General features: G+C 41.2%; 1 protein-coding gene across 6 annotated transcripts; it reads right to left on the reverse strand.

Annotated features, from left to right (window-relative positions):
• Positions 1–4,285: 4,285 nt before the first annotated feature.
• On the reverse strand, positions 4,286–13,294 carry RNF6 (ring finger protein 6). 6 transcript variants are annotated; one of them, XM_021712937.1, is made up of 6 exons: positions 12,988–13,051; positions 12,442–12,524; positions 10,718–10,928; positions 9,481–9,576; positions 6,914–7,032; positions 5,829–6,239 (listed from the first exon to the last, which is right to left on the reverse strand). In XM_021712937.1, exons 3-6 carry the CDS (start codon positions 10,908–10,910, stop codon positions 6,105–6,107), a joined length of 543 nt encoding a protein of 180 aa, XP_021568612.1. In that variant the 5' UTR covers positions 10,911–10,928; positions 12,442–12,524; positions 12,988–13,051; the 3' UTR covers positions 5,829–6,104. The 6 variants fall into 6 exon arrangements, with proteins under 6 accessions (XP_008057338.1, XP_008057337.1, XP_021568610.1 ...); XM_008059147.1 differs by lacking the exon at positions 12,988–13,051 and adding an exon at positions 13,198–13,294 and having other exon boundaries at positions 4,286–7,032; XM_008059146.1 differs by having other exon boundaries at positions 4,286–7,032.
• Between the last annotated feature and the right edge of the window lie 28 nt (positions 13,295–13,322).

The following is a 13,322-nucleotide window of genomic DNA, read 5'->3' on the forward strand; positions in this document are numbered from 1 at the left end:
TGTAATTCCAGCTACTTAGAAGGCTGAGGCGGGAGGACCACCGGAGCCCAGCAGGTCATGCTGGGGTGGCTGTGAGCGTGCCACTACACTCCAGCCTGGGTGATGGAGTGAGACCCCAGCTCAAAAAAAAAAAAAAAAAGACTTCAAATGAAATTGTTCAACTAACTATAGTTTTAAGGAAGTTACATTCTCAGAATCCCTAGCCTGCTGTACAGATAATATGACTGTTCAACATTATGGCAGTCCTTGAATCAAGCCCTAACATCGAGTGCGAAGGTCAAAACCATTCATTCACATCCCCTCAACTTCCTGCCCACCATTACCACCACCAGCATCAATAGGAAACCCTCCCTCAGTGCCTTTCTGAAGATGGCCCTATCTCAAGCCAGAGTGACTGACCAAACAACTGACATCTAGACAAGTGAGTCAACAAAGAGAATCCTTACAAGACTTACTGTCTGTATCATTAGTCCTGCTAAGCTGGCTCAGCAAGATATGGTTTGTATTCTGCACCAGCAATCGACGTGTGGCACTTCTTCCTCCACTTTTGGTTTGATTTTTATTCCATTTCACTGTATCAGGTAGATAGGAGAAGCTACTTCTGTCACTCGTTGCATAAGCTGCACGTTAGTGAGGGGGTCATAATGAGACCTGACCAAATCCCAAGCCAATGGAGGAATGGATGCCACCCAGAAAACCTGAACTTGGAGGGGCTAAAAAGTGTCACTTCACAACACAGAAGCTACTTGTGATTTTGGATGGTTTCCCTCTGGAGAGAGTGTGAACTTTTCTGGAATTGCACAGAAGATGGTTGTATTGGGGTTAAATGAGAGCATTTTTACAGTTAAATGTATGGTATGGCGTGTATGTCCTGGGCAGTCAAGAGGTTACTCCACCTTCAAAGGAGACATTGATACAATAGGGGAAAAGGCATTTGAACGTGTTTTTTTACTTTCCAGAGGAAATGTGATGATGTTATTAAGAAAAAGAAAAAAATATACAGTCTTCAGAGTCTTCAGAGATTTAATACTCAAAACAAAACTTGGGGCTTGGCTCAGTGGCTCAGCCTATAATCCCAGCGCTTTGGGAGGCTGAGGCAAGTGGATTGCCTGAGCCCGTGAGTGCAAGACCAGCCCGGGCAACTTGGCGAGACCTCATCTCTACAATAAGTTAAAAAAAAATTAGCTGGACATGGTAGCACGTGCCTGTAGTCCCGGCTACTTGGAAGGCTGAGGCGGAAGGATCCCTGGAGCCCAGCGGGTGGACACTGGGGTAGCGGCTGTGAGCGTACCATTGCACTCCAGCCTGGGTGACGGAGTGAGACTCCAACTCAAAAAAAAAACTTGGTGAGAGTAATTCTGGATCCCAATTATCTTGAGGGATTAAATTGTCCCTGTTGTACAGAGAACTATGTTCAACATTATGGCAGTCCCTGAACGAGCCCTAATATTGAGTGCCAAGGTCAAAGCCATTCATTCGCATCCCCTCAACCTCCTGTCCACCATCACCACCACCAACACCAACAGTGAAACCCTCCCTCAGTGCCTTTCTGAAGGTGGCCCTATTTCAGGATCTGAGCCAGCCAGAGTGGCTGACCAAACAATTAACATCTAAATAAATACAAAATAGCTCACACTCTGTCTCTAGAAATAGAGGAAACAGTCCCCACTGACAGCCACCATCAAGTCCTTTGGAACATGGAGTGATGTTCTCAGTGGCAGGTAGATCTGGCTTCCTAGAACATCATCCCCTAGCGTGGACAGCCCAGCTCTCTGACTTCCAGTGTTCACATCATTGAGAGACCCAAGGGAGCCAACTGCCACTGCAAGGGGAGTGACCAGCACCTTCTTCTCGTAAAGTGCTGTTTCTAATCTCTTCCTGTCCTCGACAGAGGTCACGCCAATGGAGAGATGCAGGAAGAGTCAATCATTAGATGTTCTTGTCTAGGAGCAATTAATATGTGTGGAAATGCCTTAGACTCGGCTTAGTACCTCTGGTCTTTCGTGCAGCATCTTCAGATGCCTTGCCATCTCTTTTCTGGGTTCATCTTAATACAGATTCGGTTGCGACTTTCAGGAGCAGCCCTTCTCCATGAGACAGAAGGATACATTTGCATATGGAAATCAGGGTAATCTTAAACACATGATTTAACAAAGTTATACAATTAGAAAAATATCTTTAGAAGGAACTGAATTAGACTGAAAACTTCCCAAGTTTCTACTTCTCCGGGGGAAAGCATGAGCTTTGGAGGCAAATGCCTGTGAGAGGTGACTGACGCAACTCTGCCAATTACATGGTTAAATGGCAAAGATACTTCAAGATTTACAGAGGTTTAAATTATGAATTCGCCAGGTGTGGTGGCTCACGCCTGTAATCCCAGCACTTTGGGAAGCTGAGGTGAGAGGATTGCCTATGCCCACAGTTTTGAGACCTGCCTGGGCAACATGGTGAGACCTCATCTTTACAATAAATCAAAAAAAAAAAAAAGTATCTGGTCATGGTGGCACACACCTGTAGTTCTAGCTACTTGGAAGGCTGAAGCAGAGGGATCATCTGAGCCCAGCAGGTTGAGGCTGCGGTGGTGGTGAGCATGCCATTGCACTCCAGCCTGGGCAACAGAGTGAGACTCCAATTCAGTCAATCAATCAACAATTAATGAATGAATGAAAATAAGAAAAGGAACCTCCTAAGAGTGATAATTGAGTAAGGGTCCTAACAATGCTAGCTGAAACTGGAAAAAAAAAAAACTTATGTGAGAGCAGCTGGAAGCTGGCAATCTAGCAGCAGCAATTTTCCGGACAGCCACAGTATAAAGAACAAGTTCTCTGGCCCTGACGTGGAACGTTGTATTCAAGTGAGGGATTTCTGCTTGTTCCTTTCTATATTGGAACCGCAAGGGGCACAATCACTGCTAAAAGAAGCTATAAGTAGATTAATGAGGCTTTCTATTTGTCACCAGTCATGTTTACTAGAAAATGAATGAAAATATTGAAGAAGATCTTTCTTTGTTCTCCACTGGCACACCAATTTACAAACTCTCTTCACTGTTCTGCTGCTTCCATATGCTGCACAACCTCGTTCTTGTTTCAAATGCCTATTTCAGATTTCTTTTCATGCTGGCAATAATATCATGTCTTGCAAAGGACTAAGGCAAAGAATCAATGTGCTCTTTTTTTCTGTATCTCTGTAATTTTTTTCATTTCTCTCTTTGTTCTCCTCCTTCTATTCCTAACTGATCGACCAAAGAAGATAGAACTTCCTGAGGAATATTCCATATAAGACATAAAAGGTGAATTTAGTCTCTGGTCATATGGAAACAGTAACACTGAAACAAGCAAGCTGTAGGAATGAAGCCACTTTGAAGACGTTTACGCTGGCATGCCTTGTAACTAGTTTGTGTCAGCTCTCCCTTCTCTACTTGGGTGATCTCTCTCCACCTGTGAATATGACAGTCTTCTACCTCTCCATACTGAACTAGAGATCAAATAAAGTCTTATTTGTAAACAACATTTTAAACAACATTTCTCTCTTTTCCAGTTCCATTGCCATTACCCTAGGTTAGATAATAACTGATGACAATAATGATAATAAAAATAATGATTTTTTAAAAATCACAATCGTTCCTTTATAGGTTTCTTTGCTTCTCATCTCGTCATTCCATTGTGTTCTGTATTCTACACTAAACTAATCTTTCTGCAGCCTGAAAAATGATCTTACCATCTGTCACTAAAATCATCAAGGCACATCTAACATCTGTAAAGTAAAATAAAAATTCCTAAGTCTACTGTGTAAAGCCTTCAAATCAGACCCAAAACAACCTTCCCAATCTTGTGTCCTGTAAATGACCTACATAAATCATCTACTCTAAACAAAGTCACAACTTTTATGAAAACCTTTAACTCTAGGTGTTAAATATACTCCTAACATTCCTGGGCATGCATCTAACCTAATGAATATAATCACTTAGAAAAATTAAACATGGAATTATTTCTAAATTCACACAATCTGGCCTTGAGTATTGATCCCATGATTTTGCCCAAGCAGTTTCACCACAAGAAAACCATGTCATATATTCATAAATATGAAAGAACAATAATTCACCTTACCAACTGATTTTCAGTTTCCAAGAGTAAATAAATACACCTTTTCCATTAAGCCAGGGACTTTTGTCTGTTTGCCATCTGGGGATGCCTTAAGATCTGTAACATTGCCTGGCACTTAACATGAAAGAAATCTTTTGAGGTGAACAAACCACGGTGGAGCAATAGAAAAAAAACAGTTCATATACAGTCTTTGTCTTAATATTTATTGGTAGAAATAGATCTTCAATGCATACTTCGTGTTTATATAAAATTCTCCATTCTCATAAGGGTCTTTCATTTTAATTGGAGATTTTTCGCTTCCACGTGAACTTAACATATCATCTATGCATTTGATTCTTTATAGACTTTTGTTTTTAGATTTTAAAACTAAACTTGAAAAACCATGCATACCGTATACCTTAATAATCCAAAGACTTGTTTGCACTTTCAAAAAGGTCACAAAAAGACTGAACTCAAGGTAAATAACCTGTATGTTCTAAATTTTCCATTTCTGAATAAAGAAATCTGTTCAGTATTATATATTGCTTGCTGTCTAATAAGTCAGATTGTCAGAGACGCTTCAGTAAATTATCTCTATTTTAAAATTATATCTTAATCCATTTTTCTCTGAGATGATCTTGCCAATATTAAGCACTATGCCATATGCAGCATTAGCTCAAAAGCTTAAATAAGAACCAAACTTGTAATCTTAAACTGAATATTTTAACCTTAAAATTATACATCTATATATACACATATGGTATACTGCGTATTAAATTTAACATTTCAAGTAACATATATATTTCGCAAACATTCAACCAAATACTCTTTCATGAAAAGATGTCCTCAGAATAAGTTAATGAAAAGCTCAGACACTAATGTCTAGACATAGTACTAAGCCTATGAAACTTGAAAGTCTAAGTAAAGTCTGCGTTCTGTTAAGAAGACTGATTTTTAACCTAGTGAATTGTGCAGATACAAAAGTGCTTAGCATGACAAAATTATCAAAATAAAAACATTTTAGAGGTTATTTGGTTCTAGCAATATTAACTATTCTGTACTTTTGGATAATTTAACATTTGCATTTTAAATTTTATATAAATTTCCTCTTTTTAACAAGTTACAAAAGCACACAAAAAATAGTTCAAACTATATATAATCTGTTATTTTTCATCCTGTTTTTCATCTGTCATCACAAATAACTCAGCCAAACAATGCTTGAACAGTCTGCTCAACTGAAATACAGTATTTGAGCAGATGCCAGCAGTTCACCCATTGTTGGCTACACTGGACCCTAGGACAGGCTGCCGACAGACTGGACAAGTGCAGTTCTCTGAGAGCCATCGGTCAATACAATGAATGTGAAATTCATGCATGCAAGGTAATCGCCTGAGCTTGTTTCCAGTTACATAGTCACTGATGCAAACACTACAGATTTTACCTAGCTCACTGTCGATGCTGCTGTGCTCATAGAGCCGCGTGGAAAGATTGTCGATCTGCTCTTTGGTTAAACCATGTATTCTATCATCACCACCACCTTCGTTTAGTAAAAAAAAGTGTGCAAGGTGAAGAATAGGTAGCGTTCCCGTTTCGACCAAACTGTCTGAATCTCGCAACTGCCTGGCACCTCTACCACCACTGTTTCGGGTGTGAGACCGGGTGGTCTCATTTTCACCGTGTATTTCAGTGCTGTCTGGAGAGAAGCCTTCTCTATGATGCTGGCTGCTATCATTAACTGTACCATTTCTCTGAATCTCTGACTCAGATTCAGCCTCCATTAGAGAATTCATTTCTCCAAACCCAGTCATAACCTGCCTTAAAATTGACCGAAAAGCCACTGATGATGGCTCAACAAGTCCATTCTCAGAAATCCTACGAAGAGGAACTGCGATGGTACTAACATAGGTTCGAATACCTGACCGCTCTAAACGAGAAATGGTTCGACGAAATCCCCCACTATTGCTTTCGATTGTGACTGTGTTTTCTGCTAGCCCTACTCTAGATCGAGTTCTACTGGCAATACTATCCCGATCTCTGTTTTCTCCAGGACGAATCCTTCTCACTTGAAGGTCCAGTGTGATTGTCGGATGTCTTCGCGCAGCACTTGAAGATCTGCTGGTCTCTTCTCCGTCTTCTACTGTTATTCTTGACACGAGTCTTGAGTTAGAGAATGGGGTATATGCAGTGCGTCTGTGTTCTCTACCTTGCTCTAGAAAGATTCGAGTTATACCTCTCCTCCTGGCAGATCGTCTACTTTCCCTTTGAGAATGATGATAAACAGTGCCACTCTGTCTCTGAATTGGCGAACGGCTTCGACTACTGAGAGCAGATCGTAATCTTATTGGCTCTAATCTTTGGTTTGTATTTCTTACGGTAACATTAGTTCTAGCCCCGTTTTCCCAAATATGTGCTGCTCCGAATCGTTGCCCCTCCCTCTGCCTGAGTTCACTGCCACTCGTCTGGTTTGTGTGACTACTGAAATTAGTGTGTGGCACGCTAGTTCCAGGAGTGCCAACTGCTCCAATTCCATTTCTCAGCCTTCCCAATGTTGAGAAAGATCGTTCAACTGAATTCTGCCCCCTTGAACTCAGCCTAGTCCTTGGAATGTTGGAGCTACTGCTACTAAAATTCCCTGAGGTCTGACTTCTTGTTCGCCTAGCCACAGGACTAGTTGACCTTTGTTGCCTACTTCTAGTATGATCTCTGTTAATATCTGAAAGTGGAATGCCTGTATAATCTTCTCCGTGAATTTCAAATCTTCTGTTCTCATGATTTATATGGATTTCCAGACTAAACCGAAACTCTCCACTGTTTGGGTTTGTTCGACTCACAGCTCTCCAAGTTTGGTTCCCGTTGTGTCCACTTCGAGTTGCATTTCCTGTGCGCCGAAAGGCGTTCAACCATTCTAGCAAAGAATCTTCATTTGAACTTTCTCGAGGGACTTCTGAGTCTGGAAAGCAAATCAAACCAACCTAAGAGCAATTCCTAAAATATGCTTTAGAGCTTTATTGAAAGCTTGTAAGAAAAACAAAGTTTGTACTAAATTAAAGAACATCTGTGAATTGTAATGGATAAAAAAATGGCATAAGTGTGCAGAAAAAAGAGTTTCAAAATAAATAAAATGGCAAAAAACCCACTGAACTTTCTAAAAGAAAAGTATATACTATATGCATATGATAAAAATTAAAATACTACTTACATAATTACAAAACTTTAAATGCTATTTAAAAACTATTTATGCAAAGCTGTGGAAATCCTCACTCCTGCTTTTCATCTGCTCATTATTGGCAAAATATTAAGGTAAATGAGAAATATATCTACTACCAAAATTGTTTTATCAACATGGTAATATTAATGAAATACAGTGGCAAACTAGGTAAAATTCATCCTGTATTTGTGGAATCTTGCTGGAAAAGCCAACTAATCAACATGTTTGCAATTAGGTATCTTGTAACTTTAGGAATGTCATCATATTTCTCAGGAGCTACCAGAAATGTACATATCAAGAAATCTGGCTTTCTGAATATAATATCGGAACACTACTGTATTTGTCTTTTTGTGAAGCTAGGAGACTGTAGGCAAGTTATCTAAGTTCTCTATGGCTGTATCCTAGTCTGTAAATTGGAGATAATGATAGTATCAATCTCATAGGTTATGAGACTAAAATAAGACACTGTATATAAAATAATTAGCATAATATCTGGCACACAGGAAGCAGTCCATGCATTTTAGCTGTTACACATAATGAAATGCATTTTTCTCTTCACTTAGAATGTAAGCTCCATGAAGACAAAGATTTTTGAACTGTTTGAGTCACTGTTAAATACCCTTTTAAATACACTGTTAAATACTGCCTTTTCAGCAGTACCTTGTACAAATCAGACTCTCAATTAATACTGTTCAATGAATCAATTTAGAAATAAATTTGTCCCAGATAAACTTATTTGACTATGATAATGCTACTGTGCCAAGCTTAAATTTTCCATTTATAACCAGTGGATTATATAAAGTGCAAAACACAATGAAAAGCATCAACATATTAACTATATAGATGCCAACATTAAAGTCTGTACTATTCAAAAACAGCTATTAAATGAGACTGCTCTGGTTTCATTTCACTCCCGCAATTTTACTCGTGTTTTAAATGTTGAAGTTAAAGCTACCAATCAGCTGGTGGTGCCCATAAAACAAAACAGTAAGCTTAGCCATATATTGTTATTTTGTTTTCTGGGTTTTGTTGTTGTTGTTGTTGTTGTTGTTTTTTTTGAGTCGGAGTCTTACTCTGTTGCCCAGGCTGGAATGCTTATGGCCACCACAGCCTCAACCTGCCAGGTTTAGGTGATCCTTCCACTTCAGCCTTCCAAGTAGCCGGAACTACAGTGCACCACCACACCCAGCTAATCTTTTGATTTATTGTAGAGACAAGGCTCACCAAGTTGCCCAGGCTGATTTTAAACCCGTGGGCTCAGGCAATCCTCTCACCTCCGCCTCTCAAAGTGCTGGGATTACAAGCGTGGGCCACCATGCCCAGTCAACCTTGGCCATATTTAAAGATGATGAGCCATTATACATTTGATGAGTATTTTTTCTGCTAAAACATCCAAAAGATCAGTTTTAGCAATGGTATCAATATAGTACAACTTACATATCTAAACACAATGAATAAGGGTGTTAATATCCAATTTCCATTTTAATTTGAAAAAAGGTACAAGTAAAAAAGCCGGTAAACATCAATCATTCTAAATGCTACCTCCTCCCTTGATCAACTAGAATATAGTGACGATGGCACATGTGAAAGAGTTTGCAAATTATCTACTCAAACTGGTCTTACTCCTTTCATCATAAAAGCATCGGAAATGAGCATGTGGATGGCCTGGCAGTTAGGCTAAATAGGTGACTAAGGTCCCACCAGTGAAAAGGGAGAGGAAATGACACATCCTACTGTCAGGCTAGTGCCTGAACCTCCTTCGAGCCGGCTAGAACCTGGAAGTGGCTGTGACTTAGCTTGATCATGCAGATACCCTGCAGCAGTAATGTCCCATACAACCTCCTACAGCAATGGAGATGTTCTGCATTTGTGCTGTCCTATCCTGAAGCCTTTAGCCACATGTGACTACTGAGCGCCTAAATGTGGCTGGTATGAATGAGGAACTCAACCTTAAATGTCTTTAAGTTGGCTAGCAGCCAATACACTGGACAGCACAACTGTAGAACCATTCTGTTCACTGGGTGGGCTCCATGAGGCTTTCCTTCCCACACCGCTTTGCATACAGCATTCACAGGAAGGAATACCACATTAACACTGGGATACATGAAAAGCAAACATTGTACACGTGCAGGAATACCACTCTGCAGTTGTTCCAACCAAGCCTATTCCTTATAGAGGCCTCCACTGTACCTCTGCTATTTGATCCATTTCTCGAGCCAGGCTGAGAGGCAAGCTGCTCCTTGATCGCATCTAACCGCTGTTGTAGTTCTTCCCATGTGATTTCTCCTAAAACAATGAAAATTTATTCATTTAAGAATTTGTAATTATCAAGTTTTATGAGAACTCATGAAGGGTAAGACTAATCTTTAGCGACCTATGGAAGACAGTGTCTTATTATTTTCATATGTTCTATAAATTGAAGACAGTTAAAAATATTCAAATTTTGCGTAAATATGCACCAATTTGCTTGTGTTTCACCTATTGTTTTATTTAAATTAGCAGCTTTTATTTTTTAGAGACAGGGTGTTGCTCTGTCACCCAGGCTGGAGTGCAGTGATGTGATCACAGATCACTACAGCTTCAATCTCCTGGCCTCAAGCAATTCACCTGGCTCTGAATAGCTGGGACTATAGGCATGTGCCACCGTACTTAATTAACTTTTTTTGAAGAAATGGGGTCTCGCTATGTTGCTCAGGCTGGTCTCGAACTCTTGAACCCTAGTGATCCTCCCGCCTCAGTCTCCCAGAGCACTGGGATTACAGGAGCACACCACCATGTCCAGCAATAAAAGTTATTAAAATAAGATTTAATTTGAATAATTGGTAAAGTGCTCTTGGTTGACACACTTAGGAACCTATAAGCTATAATTCTGTGGATTTTTGTCAGTTAAAAAGAAACTAAGAAGAAAGCATTTATAGAGAAAACTTCAAATCTTTACTTGATTTCAATATATGGGCCATCAATATACAAACATATAATATATAAACATACAAATTTCTGTTACTTCATTTGTAAAAACTTAATGAGCACATTGAGCTTTTGAGGTTATTAAATCAGCTGAATAAATAAATTATAACATCCCAGATGAATTACAATTGGGTTTTAAATCATATTTTATTTGCAAAAACACTACTTAAGAGAAATAGGGCCACATATGTGAATATTTAACACTGTTATATACATTAGCCTGTTAGTTTGGCATTTGTATAATAGTGCTCCATGTTTGGTATTCTCAGCCACTTATAAAATACAGAAGTAAGCCAGTGATTTTTCTACTTTGTCATATTAAAAAGTTCCTAAACTCACAAAAACAATTCATTATATTCTGGGAAAGGGAAGAAGGGGAAAAAATACCAACTCCCCTTATTCTGAAATTCCTCCCTCTAATGATAAAAAAAAAGGGTCTCCTCTTGTGCCTGTTTCTTACCAGGGGTGCCTAAAAGATTATGATCTCTCATTAACCGATAATCTTCATCGTTGAGTTCATTAATAAACTGATAATAGGCTTCTTCTCTGTGGAGACGCTCCTGCTGCCATCTTCTCTCATTTTCACCATGATTATGGTCTTGAGATGAGGTTTCTTCACCACCACCATCTGGTCTAGATCTAGACCGATTCATCCTGAGACTCCTGGCTTTCTGTTCAAACAATATACACAAATTCAAGGTGTTAAAGTCATGGACTACATACATATGGCTTTATATTTTTAACTTATAGTGTTTTTGTATTTTTTAATTTTGTCTCCTACTCAAACACTTTCGTTGCCAAATGTTGCAGTGAGAAACTTACATATAAAATGAAAAATAACTTCTAGGAAATAGATGACAGTTGAACCTACTTCTTTGCCTAAAGCCATCATTTAGTCAGACTAGATTTGGGTTCACCACACTTTGCTCATACCTGAATACCAAAGCGATTCTCTCATCTTTTACCTTTTTGACTCTCTGGTAAAGTGGGTCTAAAAGCCCTCATTTATAGTGCAAATATCTGGGTACTGCATATTAATGTACAAACTGTAGGCCTGAATTATACACATTCTTTAGTTAGAAGCAAAGGGCTATTGGGAGGGTATAATTTACACTTATTTCCAGCAAGGTACTCTTTCCAAAATAAAGCTCATGAATGTAATATTACCCCTCACTGCAAGTAAAAATAATTTAGCCTACTATATCTATTGAACAGGCTTGAAGTTGATTTCTCCTTAAAGCCTGCCAGGAAGACTTTGAACCCAACAGGAAACAATATTCCATGCATGGCTCTGGGGATTGTGAAACTGCATCCAAGCACTTTGTGTCTCCCCACATTAAGCCTCATCCTTAAACCTGGAGTGGTCAGTCCAGGATTTTCTGAGTGCCAGTGAAACTTCCTGGCCTAAGCAAACACGATTTTTTGGATTATTTTTAAAAGTTGCTCCCAAGCAGCTTACTTTGAAACTATAAGGAAATCCAGGGAGAATACTACTTGTCTCATAAATATTTTAGAATTTCTAAAACACATCTATTTAGTAAGTCACTAAAGCAATGGTTATCAAACCCACATAAGGGTATTTTTAAAAATCCAGATGCCCAAATCCAACTCTCAATCCTTGGTTAGAATTTTCCAGGGTAGGGCTCAGGTCTGTTGTTAAGAGCTAATCTGGGTGTTCAGCGGGTGAAATAAACTATTCCTCGACAATTTCTGGCATGCCACTAAGGGGTATGAGTAATGCAGCACCTGACTCAACAGAGGCTGGAGGCTCAAATAGCCGGGCTGCCAGTACAGCAACTGTTGCGACTCTGCCTCTCCCAGCACACCAAGTGTTTACCGGCAAGCCGCTTTAAATGTAAAGTGGAATTAGCCTCCAAGCCTAAACTACTGTGGGAGCAAGCGACCATCCAATTCACGTGTATTCTCACATTAAATTACAAATCCAAGGGTTTGTCCCAAGGTGGTTCTTTTATTACGTCGTGTTTAACAAATGACCGTTTGCAGAAGAATCAGGACCACTACCAGCAAAGCGCACGCGTGATGGGTCCAGCTGTAATATGAGGTCTGTAACAAGCAATGTTAAAAGTTGAAACCTATGAATAAAAACCAGGCGACGCTAATAGCATTCAAGACGTAATCCCTTCTCCTCTTAGGCAGGGACCACAATTAAACGAAAGCGAATACCTTCGTGTCCTTACAACATGCTTTTAACGTCGGCGATGGTGCCCATCCTTCGACTGCTTGGGCGTTTTTTGAAAGCCGTCCATCTGAAGCGATAAAAGAGAGTTGATCGTTCGACACACGATCTGCCTGAAGGCCAGGAGCAGCCGGCGGTCGCCCCCTCCACCCCTCGCCAAGGCCAAAGCGATCCCCCATGGATCTGGTGAGCTGCTCACCCGGACGATCAGACCCCCCGCACATCCCCCGCCAGGCCCTTGGCTCCCTCGACAGTCCCAGGCTCTTCGCCCTACACCCCCCGCCCCCCGCCCCACAGCTCCACCACCACCACCCTCCCCGGGATGTGCCTCCTCTCCAAGGCCTCCTGCCTCCCCGCTCCCATGCGGAGGCTGCCCGGGGTCAGGTGCCTCCACTTCACTTCAGACCCTCACTTTCCTGCCACCCCCGCCCTCCGTCCCGCTACTGGTTCCTTTCCCGGCCGTTACAACGGAAGCTCGCGCCGGGGACGGTCCCCACCACGATCAACAAGCCGGGCTCGGAGGCCCAACCAACCTTTTCCCAACCGAGGCTCAAGTAACGCTCCTCTGGCGACCTAGATTCCCACAGGGACGCTGGTGACTGACGAGCGCGTGGGCCAATCACCAGCTGGGAGGGGCGCCTTGAGCGAGCAGCTAGCCAATCAGAGGAGAGGTAGGCTGGCCGGCTTGCCTCCGCGTCTCCCGGAAGTAGCGATGGGACCCAGAGCTTCTCCCACAAGCCCACCTTGCCGGGAGCTGGGCGGTCCGCCTCCTGCCCCGGGAAGAGTCTGTGGCTGGCGGCTGTCCCCTCGGGTGTCAGAGGCTGTGGCTGGAAGGCGGGACAGAGGAGAGAGGGTCGCCGCCGCGCCA

This window comes from Carlito syrichta, unplaced genomic scaffold, assembly GCF_000164805.1.
Source record: "Carlito syrichta isolate Samal-C Ts95f unplaced genomic scaffold, Tarsius_syrichta-2.0.1 Scaffold303736, whole genome shotgun sequence".
NCBI lineage: Eukaryota > Metazoa > Chordata > Mammalia > Primates > Tarsiidae > Carlito > Carlito syrichta.